The following is a 21,265-nucleotide window of genomic DNA, read 5'->3' as shown; positions in this document are numbered from 1 at the left end:
GGGCTTGATACGCATGACAAGTACAACTGGAAATATCTTGGCCCAAGGAGGAGAGGAGAGAAGGACTGAAGTGCCTGTGAAATACAATATGAAGTATAAGTAGTGCCTGGATTAACTGAAACCTTTTTCATGTACAGTTTGTTATATAGATTGTCACCCTTAACTGAAATGGAAAAATCCCATTTTACTAGCGGGGAAGTTATTTTTAGTACTAGGTCAAAATCAAAAGAATGGTGAAGTTTTATATTCATAAAGCTCCTTGTAATTGAACTATAGGAGCTATCAGTTCAGCTTCACCTTTTCCAACTAATTTAACTTGTCTTGAACCACTTGCTTCAATTGCTGTATCTCGTATTTGTAATGTGTATTTTCACTGCTCTTGATTTGTCTTTTTCTTATTCTAAGCTGCTCTTTGTAGACTTGAAAGATGAGGTATAAGTGGACAATAAAATTAACATACAACAATAGGGAAGCCCTTCCATCTTTTGTGTTTAGATTGCACTAAATTACTTTTAAGTTTTGATCAATCTAGCAGGATTTAAGTTGCTTTGGTAAAAGTTGAAGATGATAACATTGAAGGCTCTTCATGCAACTTGACTTCTTCCTTTCAGGCTTCCTTGCTCCAGCGATTTCAGAGCACGTTGATAATAGCCGAGCATAACAACGAGAAACTGACCCCCATTACTCTGAATGCGATCTCTGCAGCTAAGCGTCTTGGAGGGGAAGTGTCCTGTTTAGTAGCTGGTACCAGCTGTGGCAAGGTAAGGAGGTGCTGCTGCCTCTTGAACAATGAAATTCCTAAAGCTGTGATATTCATTATTTATTTATTTATTTAGCTCATGCCTGGTGCATCACAGTCAGGTACTGTAGATATCGCCCTGTCCTCGGAGGGCTTACAGTCTAATGGCCTCATTTCTGAAGCATTTTTTCCATAGACAGCCTTAGTAATCAAGGTCCTACGTTTGTACCTCACACAAGGGAGGGTGAAGTGACTTGCCCAAGATCACAAGGAGTATCAGTGGGGTTTCAGCCCTGGCTTCCTGGGGTCGCAACCCTGCTGCTGTAATCACTGTGCTATTCCGTCACACACACACACACTGTAATATTTCACATAGCAAGCTAGAAGCTGCTGCTCTTGAAATTCTTCTGACCGCTTGAGCAGTCTCACAAATTATCTGACCTGAAGTGAGGAAGGGATTGCAATTGGTTCATAGTATGTGCAATATTATTTGTGATACTGAGCCACTGGGACCCTAGTATATGGGATTATGTTCACTCTCTTGCTAATATAGCCACTCGCGCAGATTCAGAGACATTGTGCGGTGCTGCTTAAAGAATAAAAAATAATGTACGATATTGCTACTTACAATTTGTATGTTAAAACCTTATGCATTGTACAAAGGGGTAGAGGGTATTCTTGCCAAGCTAAAACAAGTTATGAGCAATCATTTAGCTGTTTTGTGCAGTTTTGTTTTTAGCTAAGGTTTCAGCCCCATCACTTCCCTTTGCACATTGTCAGGCTGCTGCAGTATCATGTGCACAGGTTAACGTGCGGATGGACACGCGTCCATAACCCCTGATGTAATAAGGGGATTAGTGCATCCAAACCAGCACATAGCTAATAGTGCCCATCACATGTAAATGCAATGTTGATGAGGAATCAGCTATTACCCTCATGTAAAAAATAAATGTGCGCCCGACGCGCACATTTTTACCTCCAGAAGTTATCGCCAGCCCTGGAACCCGTGTTAACTGCTGAGGAGTCACAAAAGTTTAAAAGAAAAGCAGAAAATACTGCTTTTCTGAAGTTCCTTTGACTTAATATCATGGTGATATTAAGTCAGAGGAACTGAAAAAAGAAGCAACTTTAAAAAAAAAAAAATAAATAAAAGGCTTGTCGTGGTTAGGGAAACAGATGCTCAATTAACGAGTGTCCATTTTCCTAACCCTTGGCTGTACACAGGTTAGGAAAATGGAAGCTCGTAAAATTGAGCATCTGTTTTCCTAACCCCCACACAGCCACTTCTCCTGGGCACCCGATGCCATGGATGTGCTAGGGATACACACTTATCCCCCCAGCAGGTCCTTTCTAGCCCGGCAGCTCATTTGCTTATTGCTTCGAGCGCCCAGGAGAGTTGATTGTGCATGTGTTAAAAAAAAAAAAAAAAGTGTGTCTAGTTTGGACGCACGTTTTTAGTGCGTCTGTATTGCACCAGCCGGTGTGTGAATGAGAGCAGATCTCCTGAGCTCTGTGCTAAGTTTCCTTTGCCCACTATATCCCTATAGTGCATTAGACTGTTTCCTGTGGGTGGCCCCCCTGTCTTTCTTTGTAGGTAAGTCTGCTTTGTGTGTGTTTGATGTGATGCAGTAATCTTCCATAATTAGAAGGCTTGGTTACAAAAGTTCTAAGTGAGCCTTGTAAACTCAAACATTTGTGAGTTCATTTTTGTACATTTAGCGGGTCAGTGGCGAATGTCGGCCTGGGTGTGGAGCATCAATTTATATTCTAGCTGTAACCAGCAAAATGCAAACCACAGACATTACCTCCCTGGTCAGATAAGCAGTACTTCACAGCCTGACTGCAGCAGAGTGGATTATGGTTGGCCTAGCCCATTAACAGGAGGCTTGTAAAACTTCAGCGTCTCCTCTGATCTCACAATTTAGGTATTATACTTTGAGATCAGATGGAGACGCTTATAGGTCCTTATTGTTTGCTGGCTGCCACTGGCTATTCTAAACATTCATGAGGCGTACAATCCCATTCACAGGGCCGCGGTTTTGCTTAAGGCGGTGTTGTTTGAAGTATTCACTTCTCCCCATTTGAAAGTTTTGTGCTTTCATGGATTTGGATTGTATACTTTACTGCACTGAGTAAAACTTGTGTCTAATTGCAGGTAGCAGAAGAGCTGAGCAAGGTGCAGGGTGTGGCCAAGATTTTTGTGGCTCAGCATGAAGCATACAAAGGCTTCCTACCCGGTGAGTGTGACACACCATGCACTCTCCCCATTGACAAAATTCTGTCATTCACAATTTTTTAAGCACGGATAATTGTAATTGAGTAGGCAAAGTACCCATGTTAATCTGAGACGTTATAAAGCTTGACAAATATGTTTTATTCTCAGAGGAACTGACTCCATTGATTTTGGCAACTCAGAAGCAGTTCAGTTTCACACACATCTGCGCCGGAGCATCTGCCTTTGGGAAGGTGAGGAGATGAGTGAAATGCAGAAAAATCTGCTGCTGTTACTTAAGAGGTTAAGAGCCCATTACAGATTCCTGAGTGCTGGCCAAAAATGTGTAATGAGCTCTTTCTGCTCTGTGATGGCTTCTGTGCTGTTGAGGTTTTACACCAACCACTGGGAGGCACTGGGTGGCTCTGCTAATATCTCTTGCTAGATGAAAGAAAATTGGCGAAGATGCTAACATTTCTTATGAAATATATCATGTGCAATTAAAACATACAGTATTTGACATTTTTAAATTACCCTTTTTTTCTTGGTCTGCTGGACTCTTACAGAATCTGGGATTCAGTTTAGTTGGGACCTGCTGACTGCTGTGGGGGCTGGGTGTGGCTTTTGAAGGAGAAGGCACCGTGCACCTTTACATTCTGCAGTCTAAGATTTAGCCTTTTATTTCCTTCACCTTGCACTTTAATACAGGTGATGTAAATGCATAGGAAAAAATGGTGCTGCAATAAAACAGACCAAATGCGAAACTGCCAAAGTAAAATGGAATCTAGTCACAAAAATTAAGACATCCGATCAGTATGGTACTTTTCTGTTCCTACGGACTCCTAAACGTGGAGTTTTTAAAGGTTTGAATAACAGATTGGGACTAGATTTTACTATACCCAGAGTCCCTGGTTTCCTGGGACAGATTTTTCAAAATTCTGCAGCAATTGCTGCCAAATTGCATATTCATCTTTTTTTTTTTTTTAAACTTTTTGACATTTCTGTGTCCAGTTAATTTATTTGGCTTTTTTTTTTTGTACCCCATTCCTTCGACCTCACAGAGTGTCAGTGCAATGCCTCAGGCCTTGTTTTTATCCTCCTCTTCGGGTCAGGTTAGGAAAACAGATGCTCAGTTTTACGAGTGTCCATTTTCTGAGCCCATGGCTGTGCATAGGTTAGGAAAATGGATGCTCGTAAAATTGAGCTTTCGTTTTCCAAACCCGCTGACAACCACCTCTCCTGGGGTTCTGCTGCTAAGGAAGCGCCAGGGGTGTTATTGTCCCTAGCACCTCCTTTTTAGTGCAACCCCTCATTTAAATACAGTATCACGCGCCCAGGAGAGGTGGCTGGGCGCGCGTTATCACTGAGTGACCGTTTTCCCATGCACATTACTGTATTGGCCTGTATGTTGCTGCGGTGCTTCTCTTCCCAGAAAACTGAAATCGAGGTGGCATGGAGAGGACAGGGGGTGGGGAGAGATGAGCACTGATACACTCCTCGGATGCTCCCGCAGTTGCTATTGTTACATGGACCTGGATTGGGGAATTCCGTGGGAAGGCCTGGATTTTGTGGCCCTTCCTACGGCTATGGAATTGTGGGAGAGTGAGTTCCTGACTATACATTGCTGCTTTGAGTGCAGATAAAGGCTGTTTGTTGTGAACATTGATCATCCAATTAAGGAACCTTGTGAAAATGCACCCACTGGTAAATTAGTAGGTGTTAAAGATATCAGTGTCCCTGTTCTGAAAGTGCTGCCTCTACAGTGTCATAGTTCCTGGTGTCTCTGTTCTGCAAGTGTCCCAGTTCCTTTATAGCCTGACCATTTGAAAGTAGGTCCAAATATCTTGTCCAGGTCTTTGGCACGGCTGAGGCAGTAATGCTCCTGGGCCAGGATACCAGCACACTGTTTTTAAATTTGTGCAGTGTAAAATCTTTTTTTCTTAAATGTAATATGTTGCTCACCACATGTACTTTTACCCAGGTAAGGGGTCGGTAATTATCAATTTGCCTATTTACCCAGCTAAATACCTTTGGAAATTTGCTTTTCCTAACTAATAGCTATATAAAGGGCTTCATACTCCAGGTATGAGGTCACCCTGATGCCTAAAATTTGGCATCTGTTCAGGGCGAGGAGCTGCTGCTGGACCCAGTCCTGAGAAGAAAAAGTCCCCATTATTAACAGGCCCGGAAAAGAGCTGCTGCTGCCCAGCCTGAACCTAAGGAGAGCTGAGGCAGCCCGGCGAAGGTTGGAGGTGAGGGATAGTCACTGGGGAGGAGGCGAGCAGAGTCAAAACTACAGAAGACAAAAAACAATAAGTACAAATGCCCTCTTTCCCTCCCCCCCCCCCCCCCACACACAAAAAAAATCACCCTAGTTCTTAAAAAAAATTCTGGGCCTGTGTCCAAGTGTTTTTTTTTTTTTAAAGTATTATTTCCACCCGTATCACATAGCTGGCAGAATTAATATACTTTTTTGATTGCAGTCAATTAGCAAATATTGATAGAACTAGAAGCAAAAGAATGCACACTTTTACCCCCATTCTGCATAAGCGTGTTTAGATCAGAAGAGGGAAATAATGCATTTCAAGCAGGTGCAGATCTTTTTGGGTCCTCTTTCTCCAGAGCAGTTTTCAAAGGAAAGTATGCTGGTATTTTCCCTATGAAAATTGGTGCAACGCCAGCGGTAAAAGGGGGTTCAGAACAAGTTGCGGTCTGTGGTTCCTGACCAAGCATAGGCAGGCAGGGAGGGGGATGGGGAGAACGAAGACTCGTGTTGTCTAGTAGACAGGACTATTCTGGTTGATCTGGAAACTTTAAAGAGCAGGAGGATGCTGCTGGATTGGCAAAAAGAAAAAAAGATTTTATGGATTTCCTAGCGACTTTGAGAGAAACTACTTTTTTTTTTTTTTTCATGGTTAGGTTATGGTAGCTTCATGCTTGCTTTCTCAATATTTCAGAGTCTACTACCAAGAGTAGCTGCTAAACTTGATGTTGCCTCAATATCTGATATAATTGAGATCAAGTCTCCTGACACTTTTGTGAGGACTATTTATGCAGGTAAGTTTAAAGGAGCTCTTCATGCTGAGATAGTGGCTAACAGCCTTTTCAGAAATGTGGATGATGCAGCTAGGTGCAGAGTAGGTGTGTTAAAATGAGCTCACCAGATTGTTTTGCATTGCGTACTCTTCTGTTCCTCCTAAACTGCGACATTGATAGAGCTTGAATGTTCAAAATGTTGCCAAGAAGAAGGATCTGGTTTGAGACAGCGCTGTGTTTGCAGCTCCACAGCCAGGAATGGCAGTGATCAGTGTCTCTGTAGTGGGATGTGTGGGTTTTTTTTTTTTTGTTTCCTAGTTCATTTTCTTGAATTTAATTTCTCTGCAGTCCTGGTATTTCTTGTTGGATTTGGCCCTCCTGGGCTGAGGGCACTGTGCCTTTGTTCTGAGGCAAGGCCACAGACATTCTGGGTGCTGGTCACCAAGCTGGTTACCTTGTGGCTCATCTTGATGGTTCCTCTCGCTGGTTTGCCTCTTAAATTGAGGACGTGTGTATATGCTTGAGGTCAGGTCTAACTAGGCTAGTGTTACATTTGAACATATGGATGTTTACACTTGATTTTTACACCTGATGTTCTTAAGGTATCTTTTTATAAAGCAACTTTTATTTTAATATATTTTGTGATTTTTATGTTGCTCAATAAAAAGATAGTGTGAGGAAATAAAGCTTCAAAAGATTTTTGGTGTTAGAAGTGGGTGACGTGGTGTGCCTGAAGGTGGGAGATAACGCCTTCTGTTTTACCACTTTAACATGGTTGGGAAAACTAACTTGCCTTTTTCTTCAGTGCTGTTCTTTTTTTGTCCCAATATTTTTCATATGTTTAACCTTTATAGATAGAAAATGACCACTTTTGTTATACTAAAAGCAGTCCACTAGTACATTTATTTATTTATTTATTTATTTTTATTTTTTTCTATACCGATGTTCCTGTATACAATACATATCGCACCGGTTTACATGGAACTGAACTGTCGCCACAGGGGCGGAATACATTATAACATTATAACATGTTGACATAGAACTTAAGGGAGAACGTTCATGAACAAGGTAAACTGAGGCAGGGTGTAAAAAAACTATGTACATTCTGGGTTTGAGAAGGTGATCTGGGTACACATGTAAGAGACTTGCTACATGTAAGAGACTTGCTATAATGCTCCTAACAATACTCTTTATCTCCCACAATATTTATTATTTTTAGATGAGAACATCATACTAGGCTTCATCAGCTTATAGTGTCAATTGATACACTTCAGTGCAATTCGGCCTTATATATTATAATCATTGGTCATGTATTGTCTGATAAATATTAGACTTTTTTATGTTTATGCTTATGCAAATAAAAATGTAACTCATCTCCAAGTGAATATCCAAGTGTTCCTTAGCCTTAATCCATAAAAGATAAAGCTGAATTGCATTGAAGTGTATTAATGGGCACCGTAAGCTGGTAAAGCCTAGTATGATGGTCACTTTTATGATACTATGTTAATCTAAAAGCATAAAATATTGTGGGAGATAAATTATTCCTTTACGTTGCATCCATTGTTTAGAAGATGTCCTTGCCTGAGTGGTTTGTGCTATAGACATAGGTATCACTAAGACGCCTGCGTGTGCTTTCTGATGTGGACATTTCCCTGAATGACCACATTGGAGAGATGTTCCTCGGGGCTGAAATAAACACCAGAATGGAAGAATTTTTTAATGATTTCTTTCTCAGTTGAATGATAAAGTAATTTGCTAGTTCTGCTGTTTGAATTTGCCAGTTTAAACTCTTTCGATCTTAGTCTTTGCTACATTCTGGAATAATGCTCGTGCTACCTTTGGCCCTTCGTCCTGGGTGTATCGAGATGCTGATTTTCTGGTGGCATGGATCGTGCAGAAATGTTCATGCACCAAAAAGGTGCACAGATGCAGGTTTAATGTAGTCCTTTGCAGCTCTCCTATGGCAAAAAAAAATGTACATTTCCATTTTCTATTTTCTTCCTGCTGAATGGTCCTCAGAATAGTATAGTTCTATGTATTCCCTTTCTCTCCCCTGAAGATGGCATGTGTGCAGCCTCGGTGGCAACTTGTCCTATTGCTGCTGTATTTCAACCTTTCTGTCTGTACTGAAGAGCACACTGTCCTGTTTGCTGTAGTACCAAGAAATATTCCTTTAAGGATAACCTGTTTGCCCTTTTGTAGGGCATTTGTAAAACTGGATCTCAAATTTAGTACAAAATATTTAACTAAATTTTCTCTGTGGATCTGTTATATATGTAGTTCTAGATACTGTAATTTGAATTCCGACAAAAGGTCCCACATTTTCAGTTTGTTAGTTTGATTAAGGTATTGTGTGTAGTGGCTGTGGATCATAAGGTTGACACACACCAGATTCCTAATAGCACTCTTTCAGTTACAGCGTGTGTAGTCTAATCTATCAAACAGATAATGAACACCAAATCTCTCATCTGTACAAAGTGTATTCAGACCCCTTCACTTTTTCCACATTTTGTTATGTTACAACCTTATTCTAGCATGGATTATAGGCATTTTTTCCATCCTCAATGTACACACAATACCTCATAATGACAAAATGAAATCAGGTTTGTAGAAATTTGTGCAAATTAATAAAAAAAAAACAAAAACCAAAAACATCACATTTACATAAGTATTCAGACCTTTTATTCAGTACTTTGTTGAGGCACCTTTTTTAGCGATTACAGCCTCAAGTCGTCTTGGGTATAATGTTACAATCTTGGCACACCTGGATTTCGGGATTTTCTCCCATTTGTCTCTGAAGATCCTCTCAAGCTCTGTCAGGTTGGATGAAGAGTGCTGATGCACAGCTATTTTCAGGTCTCTCTCTACAGAGATGTTTGATCAGGTCCAGGCTTGGGCTGGGCCAATCAAGAACATTTACAGACTTGACCTGAAGCCACTCCTGTGTGGCCTTGGCTGTGTGCTTAGGGTCATTGTCCTGTTGGAAGGTGAATTGTTGCTCCAATCTGAGGTCCAGAGCAGGAGCAGATTTTCATCAGAGATCTGTCTGTACTTTGCTCCATTCATCTTTTCCTTAATCCTGCCTAGTCTGCCAGTTCCTGAAGCTGAAAAATGTCCCCACAGCATGATGCTTCCACCACCGTGCTTCACTGTAGGGGATGGTATTTGCTAGGTGATGAGTGGAGCCTGGTTTCCTCCAGACGTGCTTGGCATTCAGGCCAAAGAGTTAATCTTGGTTTCATCAGACCAGAGAATCTTGTTCTCATGCACTGAGAGTCCTTCAACTGCTTTTTCGCAAACTCCAGATGGGCTGTCATGTGCTTTTTACTGAGGAGTGGCTTCTGACTGGCTACTCTACTATAAAGGCCTGATTAGTGGAGGGCTGCAGAGATGATTATCCTTCCGGAAGTTTCTCCCATCTCCACAGCGGAACTCTAGAGCTTTATTAGAATGACAATTGGGTTCTTGGTCACCTCTCTGATCCAAGGTCCTTCTCCCTCAATTGCTCAATTTGAGCGGGCAGCTAGCTCTAGGAAAAGTCCTGGTGGTTCCGAACTTCATCCATTTAAGAATGATGGAGGCCACTGTGTTCTGTGGGACCTTCAATCCTTCAATGCTGCAGCAATTTTTTTGTACCCTTTCCCAGATCTGTACCTTGACACATTCCTGTCCCGGAAGTCTACAGACAATTTTTTCAATTTCATGGCTTTGATTTTGCTCTGATATGTACTGTCGGCTGTGGGCCCTTATATAGGCAGGAGTGTGCCTTTCCAAATCATATCCAATCGATTGGTTTCTACCTGTGGTAAATTCAATCAACTTGGAGAAACATCTCAAGGATGATCAATGGAAACATGATGCACCTGAGCTCAACTTTGAGTGTCATAACAAAGGGTCAACTTATGTAAGTGTGATATTTCAGTTGGGTTTTTTTTTTAATTAATTTGCACAAATTTCTACAAACCTGATTTCGTTTTGTCATTATGGGATATTGTGTGTCGATTGAGGAGGGAAAAAATGCATATCTATTTTAGAATAAGGCTGTAACGTAGCAAAATGTGGAAAAACTAAAGGAGTCCAAATATTTTCTGAATGCACTGTACTAATGTGAATTATACATAAATCGTAAGAGAGAACATACCTTTATTATCAAAACTTTTACCAAATCACATAAAAAATGTCATAAAACTCACTCATTCACACATTCACTCAATTAAAATGATGATTAGAGCAACAGAGAAGTTGACCACCAGATATTACAAAAATGTAACTTTTTCAAAATGCAAAATATTTCAAAATACAGCAAAGCATAAGAACATAAGAAATTGCCATGCTGGGTCAGACCAAGGGTCCATCAAGCCCAGCATCCTGTTTCCAACAGAGGCCAAACCAGGCCACAAGAACCTGGCAATTACTCAAACACTAAGAAGATCCCATGCTACTGATGCAATTAATAGCAGTGGCTATTCCCTAAGTAAACTTGATTAATAGATGTTAATGGACTTCTCCTCCAAGAACTTATCCAAACCTTTTTTGAACCCAGCTACACTAACTGCTCTAACAATACCCTCTGGCAACAAATTCCAGAGCTTTATTGTGCGTTGAGTGAAAGAATTTTCTCCAATTAGTCTTAAATGTGCTACTTGCTAACTTCATGGAATGCCCCCTAATCCTTCTATTATTCGAAAGTGTAAATAACCGAGTCACATCTACTCGTTCAAGACCTCTCATGATCTTAAAGACCTCTATCATATCCCCCCCTCAGCCGTCTCTTCTCCAAGCTGAACAGCCCTAAACTCTTCAGCCTTTCCTCATAGGGGAGCTGTTCCATTCCCTTTATCATTTTGGTTGCCCTTCTCTGTACCTTCTCCATCGCAACTATATCTTTTTTGAGATGCAGCAACCAGAATTGTACACAGTATTCAAGGTGCGGTCTCACCATGGAGCGATATAGAGGCATTATGACATTTTCCGTTCTATTAACCATTCCCTTCATAATAATTCCTAACATTCTGTTTGCTTTTTTGACTGCTGCAGCATACTGAGCCGACGATTTTAAAGTATTATCCATTATGATGCCTAGATCTTTTTCCTGGGTGGTAGCTCCTAATATGGAACCTAACGTCGTGTAACTACAGCAAGGGTTATTTTTCCCTATATGCAACACCTTGCACTTGTCCACATTAAATTTCATCTGCCATTTGGATGCCCAATCTTCCAGTCTTGCAAGGTCCTCCTGTAATGTGTCCAAGAGATAATACATCTGTGTATGGCAAGTATTAATTATTAAGGTAGATGATGGCTAGTAATACTGCTTCGTCTTCAGATACTTCTAGGGGAAATGGGGCTAATACCCTTCTCAAATGATGGTAAGCCTAAATATATTGGGGATAATCATAACAATAAATGAAAGCTAACTCTGTGAGAAAGTCTTTAACATATTATGTGAACTACTTTGCAGAATTGATAAACCATCAGTGTAAGATTTTACACAGGGAAGGAAGGAATGGTATCACAGTCTGCTTGTGATTTAACTACTCTGAATAATTTTGTATCATCTGCAAATTTGATAATCTCACTCGTCGTATTCCTTTCCAGATCATTTATATATAGGTTTCGTAGAAGCCTCTCATAAGGGACTTTGTCAAATGCCTTCTGAAAATCCAAATACACTACATTTACCGGTTCACCTTTATCCACATGTTTATTAACCCCCTTCAAAAAAAATGAAGCAGATTTGTTAGGCAAGACTTCCCTTGGGTAAATCCATGTTGACTGTGTTCCATTAAATCATGTCTTTCTATATGCTCTACGATTTTGATCTTGAGGATAGTTTCCACATGTATTTATACATCCTGTGATTGTATAACACCACTTACAACTCTATAAGTGATTTTACCCGATAAGATGATTATCTAACTATTCTCTAATCTTCACTGTTCTCAGTGTTTAACCTTAATTTCCATGCTATTATATAATCAGGTATAATCAATACATATGTGCATCTATACTTCAAAGTACATTCAAAATTGAAATTATTCTCATCTGGTGCTCTTCACTGTATGCATCTTCCTTCATCAAACTTAGAGACAGTGCTTCATCTTTCGCCACGGTACAACCCCTACAAGAGTCCCTTATTTCTCTGTTACCAGCTTCATCAGGGGGATATTGACCATCTGGGAAAACAACCCATAGATCTTCACCTTAAATGAACATGATACCATGTATATATAGACACACTAACTAAACACCTTGAAAAAACACTTACCAAACCTGTATTCAAAGCATCACTTTCAACAGACCTTCCTTGTTGTCCCCGAGTTTATCCACTGCATAACATTCTTTATCAACTTTATATATGTAACCATAACAGGCTGAATTTCAAAACGAACTTGACCTTCTCATAGCTGAATTCTCATACAAATTCCCAGCAGAACCTGTAATAATGATATATAACCTTACTAATTTTAAAATTATATACCCTGTTATCACCATAGACCAATCATTATTCTTACTGAACCCGAGAAAGGCATACTTGACTCCTGTGCCGACCCACAAAGTACTTAAAATATTTCTTCTGCAGCACCTCAGAACTTAAGACATGGACCAACAAAACCGCACTTTTCCATGGGAATATGTCGATGAATTTACTCTCCAATGTTCTTTTTAAGCAAGTTTAATTCTGCCACCGCCCAACGCTCACGAGCGGCTTCCGAGCCCACGCATGGAGAGGCACGCCGCGACGTGCCTACCTGTGTAAACGTCTAAGCATCTTCATACCACGTGACGGAACATGCTATCGCACAAAAACGTAAGACCAACTCGGTACTGTCCTCAACAACCTCAAAAACCACCAGACACATCCCGATGCATCAAATCTCCATTTCAAACAATGAACAGCCATACAACTATGTCAGTACTACTCGCATGAAACTGAAACTTACAGCCCCTCATTCTTTACATACTCACTGTTGACGCCACCCCTAATTGTTACCTATATGCAAACTCCACATGTGTACAACACAATAATCTACTGTATACAGATTTATCTAATGCATCCATACTTCTTATTTATAATCACCTACCAATGCTATTGCTCAACTTGAACAGCACCCATTTTGTGTACTTATATGGTTGCACTGTACTAATAACACATCTGCTCCTTTTGTGCCGACATAATTTTCAGGCATTTCCTGTTGATCTGCATACATGGTAAAGGTGTCTTTGTGATTGAAAAAATACTGTATTTTGTCAATATCAGATTTTGGTAAGAATTGTACAAGAAGCATTAAAATAGAAGAGGAAAAATGACTTGGTGGCTGCTGGCAGTAGCTGCTGAGAATATAGTCTATAGTACTTCCAGGAGGGAGAAATGACACAACGCCTGTCTCCTCATACTACTGCATTCTGAGCACAGCAGACCCAGTGGGGGCCAAGGCATCTCCTCCCTGTGCCACATAAAGTGGTGCAAGGGCCAGTGTTCCCTCTCCCCAGGCCCCTGAAGCAACACGGAAGTCAAGGCTAATTATTCTTGTTAAGCATGTTATCCCAGCATTAATACAATTAAAAAATACATCCATAAAATACAACATAAAATGATCAAAATAAAAATAAGAAAAGTTAAACATAAAAATAATATATAGCTTAAGACATAAAATTCTAAAACAGTTGTACAAAAAAAACCCAGATAACCAAACTTATACAAACCAATCATATCACATCACAAATTATATAAACCTAACAAGACGCTTTATCAAACTGAGTCAAATTCTTAACACCGACTGCTTGAACATCCAAGTTTTATTATAGAACCAGGTTTAGGTAGTTTGAGATGGAATGGATGTCACATGATAAGGCATTCCAAAGTGAGGATGCCTGGTAAGAAAAAGTGGTCTTTCTGGTAGAGTCTAGCTGAATTACTGATGGTGGTGGATGGGGATGAATGCAAAGAGCAAGACAGACTATATATAGGGCACTAACACCTTAAATAAAAGAGTGCCAACTAAAAGACTACGAAAAACCATACTTAGCTTTATAATTAGATTTTAAATCTTGACAGCCAACCAGTGCCACTGCTTCAGAGCTGGGGAAATGTGATATTTTGAAAGGCTGAAAATCAACCAGGTAGCTGTATTCTAGAACAGCTGCAGCCATTTTAGATGTGTATTTGGCATGCCAAATAATAATGGATTACAGTAATCCAATCTTGAAATAACCAAAGCATGTACTAAGGATCTGAGATCTTTCTTCGAACAGTGAACAGATTTTCCTAATGTACCTCAATGAGAAGAATGATTTCTGAATAGTAGCTGAAATAAAACTTGACTTGGTCAGGGCCGAATCTAGCTGGATGCCTAATGAACTAACTACAGGTTTTTAAAGAAATAGGAGTTCCCAACATTGGCGGAGCCATGTCCTCAATTGATTGCAGGTTCATACTTGTGGTTCTGTGATCTTTTGTTTGGAGCGTCCAGGTCCTTCATGTATTGTTGCTTTAATCAGTAACATGCGAGAGCTGTAAATTGCTTCAACAGAGATCTTGTGGGCTGAGGCCCTTCCCGGGAGTGCTGGCCCTCTGAGTACAAACATCAGTATGGTTTCATCTGAGTACTCTTCAACTCAAGCTGTTCTGTGCTTTTGTAGTAGCAAAATATCTGTGCCTCTGGGGTAGGAAATCCCTTAATGGGTGCAACTGTAAGCCCAGCATTGAATTACACAGGGCTGGATGGTGCTGGGCAGCATTGCATCATTTCTGATAAACCATGTCTTCTCTTTCAAGTGATGACATTAAAAAACCAAACAAACAACAAAAACACATCCCTTTCTTTGAATAGTACGGTATTTCAAAGGCTCACATAGCAAATAGTTGTTTACTGATCATTTATTTAAAAACTTGCATTTTTGTTACTTGTTCCCTGCAATTTCCTTAGACCTTTAGGACAGGAGCTCTCAAACAATTTTTGGTGACATTGGCATTTTTTCCCTAAAATGCTCTGTTGATGTTAGCTGATTGTTTCATCCATGAATGCCATTAAAAAAACAAAACAACTCCATTGGTAGCTACATTTGAGAAGGGCAGCTATGTACAGAACCTTGTCCCAGACTGCCTTGTTTGGTCTGATTGGATCATCTGTGGTGCCATTATTTATTTTATTTATTTATGGGTTTTTTTTTTTATATATATATTATATATATATATATATATATATATTAATGGCATCCGAGCTCATATGGGAGCCAGTAATTGTGCCAAGGTTTGGCACTAATGCTAGCATAGCCGTTTGCAGAGCTGTGGAGGAATTGCAAAGCGATTAATTAAAAAAAAAAAGACTTGAGTAACTCTTTTGATTTATCAGGCTGATTCTTGCTGCTTGTCATGTATTTTTTTTAAATATTGTACAGTTCAGAGGGTATAGCTATCTATCAGCAACAAGAAATGTTTATTGAATTATAGAGTCAGCGGTTAGAAATTAGTAAAAGTTCACAATTCCATAAATCAAACACATTTTTACGTCAATTAATTTTTCTGGGAGCCTAAGAGAATATACATTTATTTGTGAAGAACAGGTAGGTAACAATTTCCTATAGGTCACAGTCCTCTGGAGTTTTGAATATGCTTAGCCTTTGAAAACTGTTAATCATTATTTAAAACAGTTTCAGGAGACATACTAAGCTTATTTTGAAGCCTTTACCATATCCACGGCACTGAATTTCAGAGCTTAATTATGCATTGAGTGAAATATTTTCTCCAATTTGTTTTAAATGTGCTACTTAGTCTTATGGACTGTCACCTATTTTTATTTTTTGAAGGAGAAAACAACCAGTTAGCATTTACCCCTTCTACCCCACTCATGATTTTGTAGACCTCTATAATATCTCCCCTCATTTGTCTGATTGCCAAGTTGAAGACCCCTAATCACTTTATCCTTTCCTCATAGGGGAGTAATTCCATCCCCCTTGCTATTTTGGTTACCCTTCTCTGTACCTTTTCTAGTTCTGCTGTATCTGCTTTGAGATGTGGCAACCAGAGTTGCTTGCAACATGGAGCGATACAGAGGTATTATGATATTCTCCATTCCTTTCCTAATAATTCCTAACATTCTGTTTGCTTTTCTGGCCACTGCCACACACTAAGTTACGGATTTCAGTGTATTGCCCATGATGATACCCAGATCCCTTTCCTGGCTGGTGATTCTTAATATGGAACCTAACATTGGAACCAACAAATTTGGATGCCCCAGTCTGTTTCGCGAGGGCCTCCTGTAATTACTCACAATCCACTTGTTATTTAACAACTTGGAATAATTTTCTGTCCTCTACAGATCTGATGATTTAATTCATTGTTCCATTTTCATTTATAAATATGTTCAAAAGCACCAGTCCAAGTAAAGATTCCTGGCGCAATCCATTATTTACTGTCCTCTATTGAGAAAACTGAATATTTAATTTTTTATTCACAGTAGGACACTGCCTTCTGTCCCATAACTTTTGAATTTCTTGAGGAGTCTCTCATGAGGGACTTTATCAAACTCCTTCTAAAAATATAGATATACTATAATCCACTGACTCACTGTTATTTATGTTTATTTAAACCCCTTTAAAATATGTAGTAGACTGGTAAGGCAAGACTTCCCTTGGGTAAATCCAAGTTGGCTGTGACCCATTAAACCATATCTAATATGTTCTATAATTTTTGTTCTTTTAGAATCCTTTCTGTGATTTTTCCTGGTGGTACTGACATCAGGCTTACTGATCTGTAGTTTCCCAGATCACTCCTGGAGAACCCTCTTTAACTGGCATTACATTGCCCACCCACCAATCTAGTAATAGGTCTGCAGATTTATTTTTGAGTTCTTTAGTTTATCAGTTTGCCCTATTAAATTTTCCAGGTTCACCCTGAGTTTGTTTCAGTTCCTTCGAATCATCACCATTAAATATAGTTTCGGGCACTGATAGCTGCCCAACATCCTCCTCAGCAACGCAGAAGTAAAGCATTCATTTAATCTTTCCACCTATGGTCTCATTTTCCCTAAGTGCCCCTTTTACTTCTCGACCGTCTAATGGCCTAAATGACTCCCTCTCAGGTTTTCTAATTTGGATGTATTTGAAAAAGATTGAGTTTTTGCCTCTACGGCAAGCTTTTTTTCAAATTCTTTTTGCCTGCCATATCAGTGTTTTGCATCTAAACATAGAAGCACTACAACAGAAAAAGACCGTATGGCCCATCCAATCTGCCCATCTGTCCAATTAATTTAGCATTTCCTAGCCTGTAGCAGATGGACTCGGGACCAATGGGTATAGTGTACTCCTGATAGCAGTTGGAGACGGATCAGATTTCAATCTGACGTCAGCCCTAGTACATATACCCTGCAGGAAGTGCAGCTCTCCAGTATTTTCCGTCCCCGTAGCAGTTAGGGACTCTATGCACACTTGCACAGCGTTAGAGTAATTTTACCAAAGGAAACCAAAATAAGAAAGCTTACCTCTACAGGCGAGCCCCGCTCTCCTGCGGTGACACCCATTGGGTCCCTCCCCCAGTTGAGAATTCCCGAGGTGATTTCTGCGATCCCTCAGAGGTAAGCCTCGGCCCGGCAGCCGGCCCTTGGTGGAGACCTAGCCCCCGACATCGGGTGAGGCTGAGAGGCAGTGGGTGCAAACTCGAGCGCGGCGGTGAAGTCTGGGCTTCCAAAATGGTGTTTATAAACAATGTCCACATCTGATGTAAATTGTTAAACTTTACAGCTACATATTTTAGTTTTTAAGAACATAAGAAATTGCCATGCTGGGCCAGACCAAGGGTCCATCAAGCCCAGCATCCTGTTTCCAACAGTGGCCAATCCAGGCCATAAGAACCTGGCAAGTACCCAAACACTAAGAAGATCCCATGCCACTGATGCCAGTAATAGCAGTGGCTATTCCCTAAGTAAACTTGATTAATAGCAATTAATGGTCTTCTCCTCCAAGAACTTATCCAAACCTTTTTTAAACCCAGCTACACTAACTGCACTAACCACATCCTCTGGCAACAAATTCCAGAGTTTAATTGTGCGTTGAGTGAAAAAGAATTTTCTCCGATTAGTTTTAAATGTGCTATTTGCTAACTTCATGGAGTGCCACCTAGTCCTTCTATTATCGGAAAGAATAAATGTTTTTTTTTCTATTTCCTCATTTTAACTTAGTCTCCCTTATGAAAGTTAAATGTCAGAGTAGTAGTTTTTCTTAATGTCCTCTCTCCACTTGAGTCAAATTTGATCATATTATGAGCACTATTGCCAACTGCCCCCATTACTGTTGCCTTTTGCACCAAATCCTGCATTCCACTCTTTTAGATTTTACTTCTAAGCGATTGGTACTTATCCCACTATATAGCAGGAAACTCTCTATTTTTGTACAGCCTTGTCAGATTTATGTGGGCCCTACTTCAACTGAAGCCTTCCAGAAAGCTTTCTGCTGTGTTGTGGTATATTGTGGTTCTAATCCAGCTGATGAAAACCACATTTGAGCCACTGAACTCTTGTGAGCTCATATACCTTACCTCTGATGGCAGTCACTTTAGCCTGCAGAGTTAGTGAGTTCCAGGTCCTAGTGACTTATCCACATTATACTAGACATCATCATAATGGGGTGGTTGGTACTTCACATGCATTCCAAGTTTCTGCCTAAATATCAGACTTCCACCTTAGCTCAGTGTTTCTCAACCCTCTCCTGGAGGCATACCCAACCAGTCAGGTTTTCTTTATATCCATAATAAATATGCATGTGGTGATTTGCATATATTGGACACTTGATGTATGTAAATCTATCTCGTGCAGTAATCCTGAAAACCTGTCTAGAGGTGTGCCAGGAGAAGGTTGGGAAACACTCCTATAGCTAGTTCTACCCTAGGCAACATGTCCATAGCTATTGCAAAAGAACTACTGCGTTTAGCTGGCGCAGACTCGAGTCGTTTATCCTTGGGAATGAACAAGTAATTGATCTACTTTTTGGAATCTACTTATGACCTAAACTGGCCACTGCTGGAGGCAGGATTTTGGGCTTAATGGACCTTGATCTGACTCAGCATGGCATGTTATGGGCTAGATTTTAAAAACTCCACATGAGCGTCCATGTGCATGCGGTTCCCGGCGCGCACACATGGATACGGCTATTTTATAACATGTGCGCGTTGGTGCATGCAGAATATAAAATACAATTCCCAAGCGCACATGCACGCCAGATTTTAAAATCCACATGTGCTGGTGGGTCGGGTCTCGCTCATGCAGAGGAGGTAAATTTTAAAAAGCAACAAGTGGCAATGCGAGTAGGTCTTCCCCAGTTCCTATACCCCTACCTAACCTTCCTGCCTTTTCCCCTCTCCTCTCCTCTCCAACCCTTGACCCCTACCTACCTATTAGATTTTTAAAAATGTTTTACCTTAGTGCTCCTTCGGAGCAGAAGTAGACTCTCTGCTCTGGCCGGCTGCCGGCGTGCACTGTCCTGGCCCTCCCCTTTCTTTAGGCCCGGCACTTTTACATGTATTAGGGGCTATGCCCGTGGCTGGGCCCTTTCAAAAATGTGTGTGGCGCGCGCTTTTAAAATCCGGGCTTATGTTCATCAGTCCATAGAATGTCCATCCATCTTTTAGGTTCTTTTGACCCCCAATGGAAATGGTGCATTGCTAGATCTACCTGAGTAGCAAACTTCTTCACGCTCTTATTCTGGAGCAGGATTGATTTTAGAGAGGCGTGTTAAGGGCTGCAATATTAAGGCCATGGTGATGCCTGTTGCCAATGTCCAAGATCTGTCTCCCTTAGAGCAATTTTCAAGGCTGCAGTCTGGAATTCCATGCCATTCACATAACATTTCCTGGACTTTGCATTCTGTTTTTTTTTATGTATTTGAAAAGCTTTTATTAGTTTTTGCATCTTGGGCAAATTTCTCCTTGTTCTCTGTTGGCTTCCTTTGTTAATGTTTTACATAATTTGTCAGTAATATGCACTTTCCTGTTTTCTTCATTAGATCTTGCTTTTTTTTTTTTTTAATGCATGCCTTTTTAATTTAATAGTTTTGGTTTTTTTTCACAGCACCATTTATCCATGTGGGCAGTCATTTGGTCTTCTTTCAATCTTTTTTTTTTTTTTACATTGTGAAATACATTTTATTTGTGATTCCATAATGCTATTTGTAAACAGTCTAGAATAAAGTAATTAGGAAAATCCACAGTATGTGGTGGAGGCAAGTGCCTGTCTCGCAAAAAAAAATCAAATTGGTGAATAAAAGTGAGATGGCATTTTATTTAATATACAAGCCTTAAACCACAGTTATGTTTAAGCGATAAAATGAGTTTATAAATCTTGTAGTACAAGTGTTTTATCCTTCCCAAAGAAACACGTTCGTGTCAGGGGATGCAATCACTTGCAAAATTTCTTGTCCTCAAAATTTATCATATTGGAATGATATTTTGATGGAATAAAGTTCACCATCAAAATGTCTGTGGTTTAAGGCTTTTCACATAATCTGCTAAATGAAATGCCATCTCACATTTATTCACTGACTAGAACAGAGTCATACCAGGATGGCACAGGGTGTCATAGAGTGTGCTGAAAATTGCCTAAAGTGAAATGTCCCATATGACACACACAACTATTATAATAATTTACCATCAGTTCAATTTTTGGATTTTTTTTTTTTGAATGTACAATTAAAATTTGAATATTAAATTTGTAAAACAATAAGTGTTTGCAGTATAGTTTGAGCAATGTTTCAGGACTGAAGTACTAAACAGTCTTGGCCTTAGCACTGTTCACGAACTTCCGCAGATAGACCTGACATTGATGTTTCGAGACCTGTCTGCTTCAGGGTCTCCGCAAAGTTAAACTGTAAAAAAAACAAAAACAAAAAAACCCCCTTTTAAAACAGCAGTTCATAAAGTATATTTATTGGTGATTCTCCAGTTGTTGAGGTTTGTGTATTAGTGCACTATGGCACAAGTTACAACTTGGCATCAAACGCTGATGTTTTCTGTTGCTCGTTTAAAGGAATTACTTGAAGCTTCTCCATTATTCAGTGAACAGGGTTCATCTTCTAATGGATGTCTGTGGTTCTCAGTTGCACAATTAAACAAGAGGCTGATATGGACTGAATTGCTTGCGAGTACGTTGGCTATTGTAGAGCTCAATGTATACTGCGGGGGTTAAGAATCAATAAAGAATCATGTCTCTACGTGGAAGGCCAAGTGTTTTTACAAAATTGGACTAAGATTTTAAATAAATGATTGGATTTTATTTTACTTCCAGTGA

At 40.0% G+C, this 21,265-nt stretch overlaps 1 protein-coding gene across 2 annotated transcripts in view; it reads left to right on the top strand.

Annotated features, from left to right (window-relative positions):
- Positions 1 to 21,265, top strand: part of ETFA (electron transfer flavoprotein subunit alpha) — a 128,005-nt gene that overhangs the window by 31,340 nt on the left and 75,400 nt on the right. For both annotated transcript variants that reach the window (XR_003852442.1, XM_029575348.1), the window contains exons 2-5: positions 612 to 761; positions 2,895 to 2,976; positions 3,123 to 3,205; positions 5,909 to 6,008. Coding sequence is in view for 1 of the 2 variants with exons in the window: in XM_029575348.1 (XP_029431208.1) it covers positions 612 to 761; positions 2,895 to 2,976; positions 3,123 to 3,205; positions 5,909 to 6,008 (415 nt within the window). In the remaining variant the exon portion in view is untranslated. The remainder of the gene's footprint in view (positions 1 to 611; positions 762 to 2,894; positions 2,977 to 3,122; positions 3,206 to 5,908; positions 6,009 to 21,265) is intronic.

This window comes from Rhinatrema bivittatum, chromosome 13, assembly GCF_901001135.1.
Source record: "Rhinatrema bivittatum chromosome 13, aRhiBiv1.1, whole genome shotgun sequence".
NCBI lineage: Eukaryota > Metazoa > Chordata > Amphibia > Gymnophiona > Rhinatrematidae > Rhinatrema > Rhinatrema bivittatum.
Note: the sequence above shows the minus strand (reverse complement) of the source record. Positions and strands in the feature narration are given on the sequence as shown.